This window comes from Nicotiana attenuata, unplaced genomic scaffold (genome assembly GCF_001879085.1).
Source record: "Nicotiana attenuata strain UT unplaced genomic scaffold, NIATTr2, whole genome shotgun sequence".
Lineage (NCBI taxonomy): Eukaryota > Viridiplantae > Streptophyta > Magnoliopsida > Solanales > Solanaceae > Nicotiana > Nicotiana attenuata.
In genome coordinates, this window is record NW_017671596.1 from 23,344 (window position 1) to 28,531 (window position 5,188).

Consider the following 5,188-nt stretch of genomic DNA (forward strand, 5'->3'; position numbering starts at 1 on the left):
ACAGTGTTAAGTATGTCCATATTTCTTACTCCATACACTCATTTAATTCATTTCAAAACCAAAAAAAAAAAAAAAATCACACTTAGTTTGAATGAGTACCTGAGTCAAAAAAAAAAAAAAAGAGTAACTGAGATTTAATTAAGCCAACCGTGTGCCGTGGGGAAAGGACCCCAACTAACAGTCAATTAGTGTAAACCCAAGAAAGGCAATATTCTTTGCGTTGGAATTGGGACATCAGACTCCTCTTTTCATCTACCCCAACCCCCTTCCCCCAAAACCAAAGCTTTACCAACCCAATAGGTAAAAAGCTCGCACAAAGGAGATCCAGTTTTCTAAAAGAAAATAATTCAGTCAATTTGTTCACCCACTTATTGATGTACCTCAGAAGATCAAGTAAAACCGAAAAAGAAAGTAAATTCAATAAAAAAGAAAAAAGAGAGAAAAGAAGGTAGTTTTAGAAATTTACACGGACCTTGAATTTCAAAGTAGAAATTTGTGTTCCAATAATTTTAAAAGCAAGAAATCTTTTTACTCCGTAATACGCAAAAAGAGATTATCACGTTATTCCAATGACACCTCTTTTTCCCCAATTATCTCCTTTTTACGGCGTCCGAGACGGCACGAGAGCTCTTGTCCTCATCCCCATCCTCCATTCTCTTCTTCCTATGATTTACTATGTGAAAGTAGATGCAGACCCGAAATTTGAATTTTATGAGTTCAAATTTTAGTGTTGTTATTACAGAACTCATTATATCCTTAAGGGTCCATATCTACAATTTACTGTAATTTTAATTATTTTTTGCATAAAAATTTGTACTCCACGACTAAAGTAATGGGTTTGAACCCGATGTTATAGGGCTACATACGCCCCTGTCTGAAAGCTTATGCCATATAATAACAGAAGATAAGAATATTTATAATTTTGTGTTCTTATTCTTTGTACAATTTATTACAGCAAGATCGGTTAAAAGAAAAAAAAAAAGATAAAAAGAAGAAGGAACGGAAACGGAAAATGAAAAAAGAGTTTCCGATCACCTTTTCTAAAACTCCAATATTATATCTTCATATACTTATATTTGTACTTGCTAGAAAAAAAAAAAAGCAAGAATTCAAAATGTTATAATAACACAAAAAGAATACAAAATTTTTAGGGTTTTTCCCTGAGAAGGGAAGCCAATCCGGTGACTACAACTTTGCTTCCTCTATCGCAACTCTTCGGCTTGACAGCCGGAGGTTGCCACATCATCATCACCGGATCCTGCAATGGCTTCACTTCCTCGCCGGAAGTTTTCTCCGACGGCGACGAGTTCAACGATGGCGACTTCATCTCATCGCTAACGGAATCTAACGGCGACGATTTGTCACCAAAAATCAAGTTTAACTCGCCGGACTTACTTTCCGATGGAGCCTCTTTGCTCTCAGCCACGGCATCAGACTCCTCCGCTGCCGCGGCGCGTGGAGCAGGTGTAATTCTAGTGTAGGGACTGAGCCATTTGGCTTTCATATACTCCGGTTTGCGCCATGGAGCAATGTGCATGCCTTTCTTCTTCAAGCTCTGCCGAGCTGCTTCCGAGACGATTGACACTATCTGCTGAATCCTATCCGCTTTTCCGACGAAGATAAACGGGAGCAATTGCAGAACCGCTTTGTAACTCCCCGTCGATCGCGCTATTTCAAATTCCGATCTGAAATCTAGGTCGATCATCACTCTTTCTCCTTCCACAGTCACATCAACGTACTCATACTCACCTGAAAAGAGCACATTCATCTTAGCACAAGAATTATCAAAATTCAACAGAGCATGAACACATACAGGAAGAACGAAGTATGCACCAGCAGGAACAGAGGAAGTTTTTTCCCATCTGGATTTGCAGGTAGAAGCTTTATAGCCAAGAGCTAAAAGTTCATCGGTGACGATTTTTCTCAAATCGTCCTTACGCTTGCAAGATTTGTGCTTTTCAACGATTTTTGAAGTGTCAGCTAACAGATTCCTCTCAGCAACACTTGCACAGGGAATTAAGCTCTAAAATTACAACAAAAAGAGAAACAAAATCAGATAGATCAGGAATAAATTGCAATTTTCTGCTTTTATATTGAAGCGATCGATGTTATTACCTTGAGAGTATCGGAAGAATCCCCAAACGAAGAGTTTGTAACTGAGTCAGAAAATCCAGTAGAGAAATCAAACTCATCATCGGAGCTATCATTGCTGTTTCCGTTAAAGCAATTGCATTTACGGCCGAATTTGGCAGCGGATGGCTTTTCATTGTTCTCTTCGATGAAATTCTCAACCATTTTGTCCAAACAAACCGAACTCGGCTCGAACTCAGTGGCGAGTGCTCCATCATTAGCAGCGCCGGCGGCACTCGGCTTCTCAGCTGCAGATGAAATCCGTAAAACGCTAGGGAACGGTCGATCAAAAAACCTTTTCAGTCGTGATTTCAACACAGGCGGCTTAACTATATCATTTTTGACTGATTCTCTATATGTTGAAGAATTGATCGGCTGAACCTTCATCGGAAAAGGCATGTCCAGCTATTAACCAAAACAGGTACTTGTTTCTACTGAACTCTTTCCTTACAGCCTAATTATACTCTTCTGTCAGTTTCTGCTCAATTCTCAGTACTTTAAAAACCTACTCGCTTTGCGTGTCAAGATCAGAATCCTTTAAATGCCTAAATCCTTAATCACAGAAATTCATGAAAATTCACAGAAATCAATGCTTTGACCAAAAAAAATCTCGACTTCATCGTATTCATGATTCATTCACACCTACTGTTCACCTTTTCCTTTCACACAGCGAAACAAGTTAACACAATCGCGCATAATCCGTTCACCATTATCACTATTACGTTTTCAATTGTGATAGAAAAAGATGAAATTCCCAAAATTTGATACCTTTTTCTTCCTTCTAATCTTCGGGGTAGTTGGCGTAGCTGAACAAGAATGAAATGCGTGTTTCCATAGTCAGTGCTTCTTATAGGAAACGTGAAGAATAAGTCGCCGGGATATTTATCCCTCCGACGAGGTCGTTATTACCGGGATGGGGAGAATTATGTGAAGGGGAGTAAAGTGGGCCTGTATTTGTAAATGATTGCTAGTATTAGTTTTTTTTTCTCTTTTTTCTTTTGGGTTTTCTCAGTTTTGGTGTTTTGTGAAGTTGAAGTTGAAATGAGGGAGTGGATTTTGAGGAGCTTATATAGAATGGATGGAGTGAAAAGGTGAGTTGTACTGACTAGGATTTTAAACGCCACATCAGTAACCACGTGTCGCGGATACCCCTCTAAAATAATTATTTCATGTGACAAGCTGTGGTAAACTTTTTAACTGATTTCAGATCATGCCACGTGTTAGGATGTGTTAGCTGGACGGCCAAGATTGGTGGAGGAAACTGTATGACACTTGTAATGAGAGAAGAGAGTGACCGGAATTTTGTAACGTACAAAACGGCATGAGAAATTTTGGACTTTTTGGGGGGAGGTGGGAGAGTGGGGACAGTTTGGTGGGGTAGGTCTAATTATCTTGCTAAATACAACAAAACTGGTTTAATGTCCTAAACTACTACCTTCCTCTCAAAGAAAAAGTTAATGATATTTAGAAGCAAATAGAAAAATATTGAGTAAAAATCATGTAGTAGTATTTTATAATCAAATTCTTTAAACCGGATATCAGTAAGTACTTTCCGTGAAATGTGTATGCTGCTCAATTGCAAAACTGGATTTTCATATAGCTTTGGTTTTAGAGTTTTTAGCTAAGTTTTTGAGTTTTCTGGATATTCATTTTCTATTTTGGATTTCACTACTTAGATTAATACATATATTCCAAAATATTACAAATAGGAAAAGGACGAATTTATTTGCGTAACAACCCGAAATCTAGTGCTCTACGAGATCTATTTTTGCAATTTCTAAAAGTCAAAGTTCCAAATAATAGCAAAAAAGAAACTAGCTGTTCGATCTTTGAAAGTCATGGTTGAAACAGTTTAATTAGGACTTATTCCCAGTAATATAATGCTATCGCGTTATAAACCCTCCAACTTCATTCGAAAAAAATTTATATATATAATATATTCAAATAATTCTTGATATATTGTATTTATGACTAGCATCAGAAATAGTGAACTTTGGGACGCAATAGTAATTTATTTAGCCTTCGTTTGTTTTCATTTATTCTTTATAGGTTGACTCATTCCGATTTGTACTAATTTAAAAATCATTAAGATATTGTAAACTTAAAGATTCATGCAAATGTGATACTTTCACCGTCACTCCGCCCATTACGATTGCACAACGCCTCCATTAGCCTCCACTAGAGAACCACCGAACCACTGTTCAAATTTTGTTCAACCAATTCAACTGTCAACTACCATCATAAGCCAACACTGCACAACCTCCACTAGTAAGCAGCCCTAACGACCTTCACGATAACACCACCAACCAGCTATCACTACTACCAACTATCACCATCAGCCCAAAGGCTATTCAAAATTTCAAAAGCATGGGTACACTATGAGTGCTAAAGACCTGAGTTTTCGAGAGGGTATCCGAGAGATGAATTTTTTGGTATAGCAATTTTAAAATTCAAAATAAAGAATAAAGAAAGAGAAGGAAAAAAATGTGACCAGTAAAAAAGGGAAAAAAAGAAACAAAAACAAAGTGTTTAATTTGAAAAATGATAGGGCATGAGGATTTAACCCTATTTGTTAATTAAAACATAATTAAGAAAAAAGTGTACAGGATCGAACTCCTAACTGAAAGGTAGAAGGTGCACCTCTTTACAAATACACTAAATGATCACTTGAGCTTGGGTTCACCCGTGCTAATTTAAGTAGTTGAGCTGAAATTCATTGATACTAATGTATAATTTAGGAAGAGGAGGATGGGTTCACGTGAACCCACCCCTCCCATGTGCATCCGCTTATGCATCAGCGACCTTTTTATACTCATCACCGTCGACCACTATCACACTAAGGGTGTGTTTGGTATGAAGGAAAAAATTTTCCGGAAAATGTTTTCCAATTTTTCCATGTTTGGTTGGCTTAAATATTTTGGAAAATATTTTCCTTATCAACTCATTTTCCTTCAATTGGAGGAAAATGATTTCCTTATCAAGAGAAGGGAAAACATTTTCCAAAACTCCTTCTCAACCTTCCCCACCCTATCCCCCCAACCACCCCCACACCCCCCCA

At 37.6% G+C, this 5,188-nt stretch overlaps 1 protein-coding gene across 1 annotated transcript; it reads right to left on the reverse strand.

Moving 5' to 3' along the window:
• Positions 1 to 890: 890 nt before the first annotated feature.
• Positions 891 to 3,188, reverse strand: LOC109209195. Its single transcript, XM_019372412.1, has 3 exons — positions 2,116 to 3,188; positions 1,834 to 2,023; positions 891 to 1,749 (listed from the first exon to the last, which is right to left on the reverse strand). The coding sequence occupies exons 1-3, from the start codon at positions 2,527 to 2,529 to the stop codon at positions 1,148 to 1,150; spliced, it is 1,206 nt and encodes a 401-aa protein (XP_019227957.1). The 5' UTR covers positions 2,530 to 3,188; the 3' UTR covers positions 891 to 1,147.
• Between the last annotated feature and the right edge of the window lie 2,000 nt (positions 3,189 to 5,188).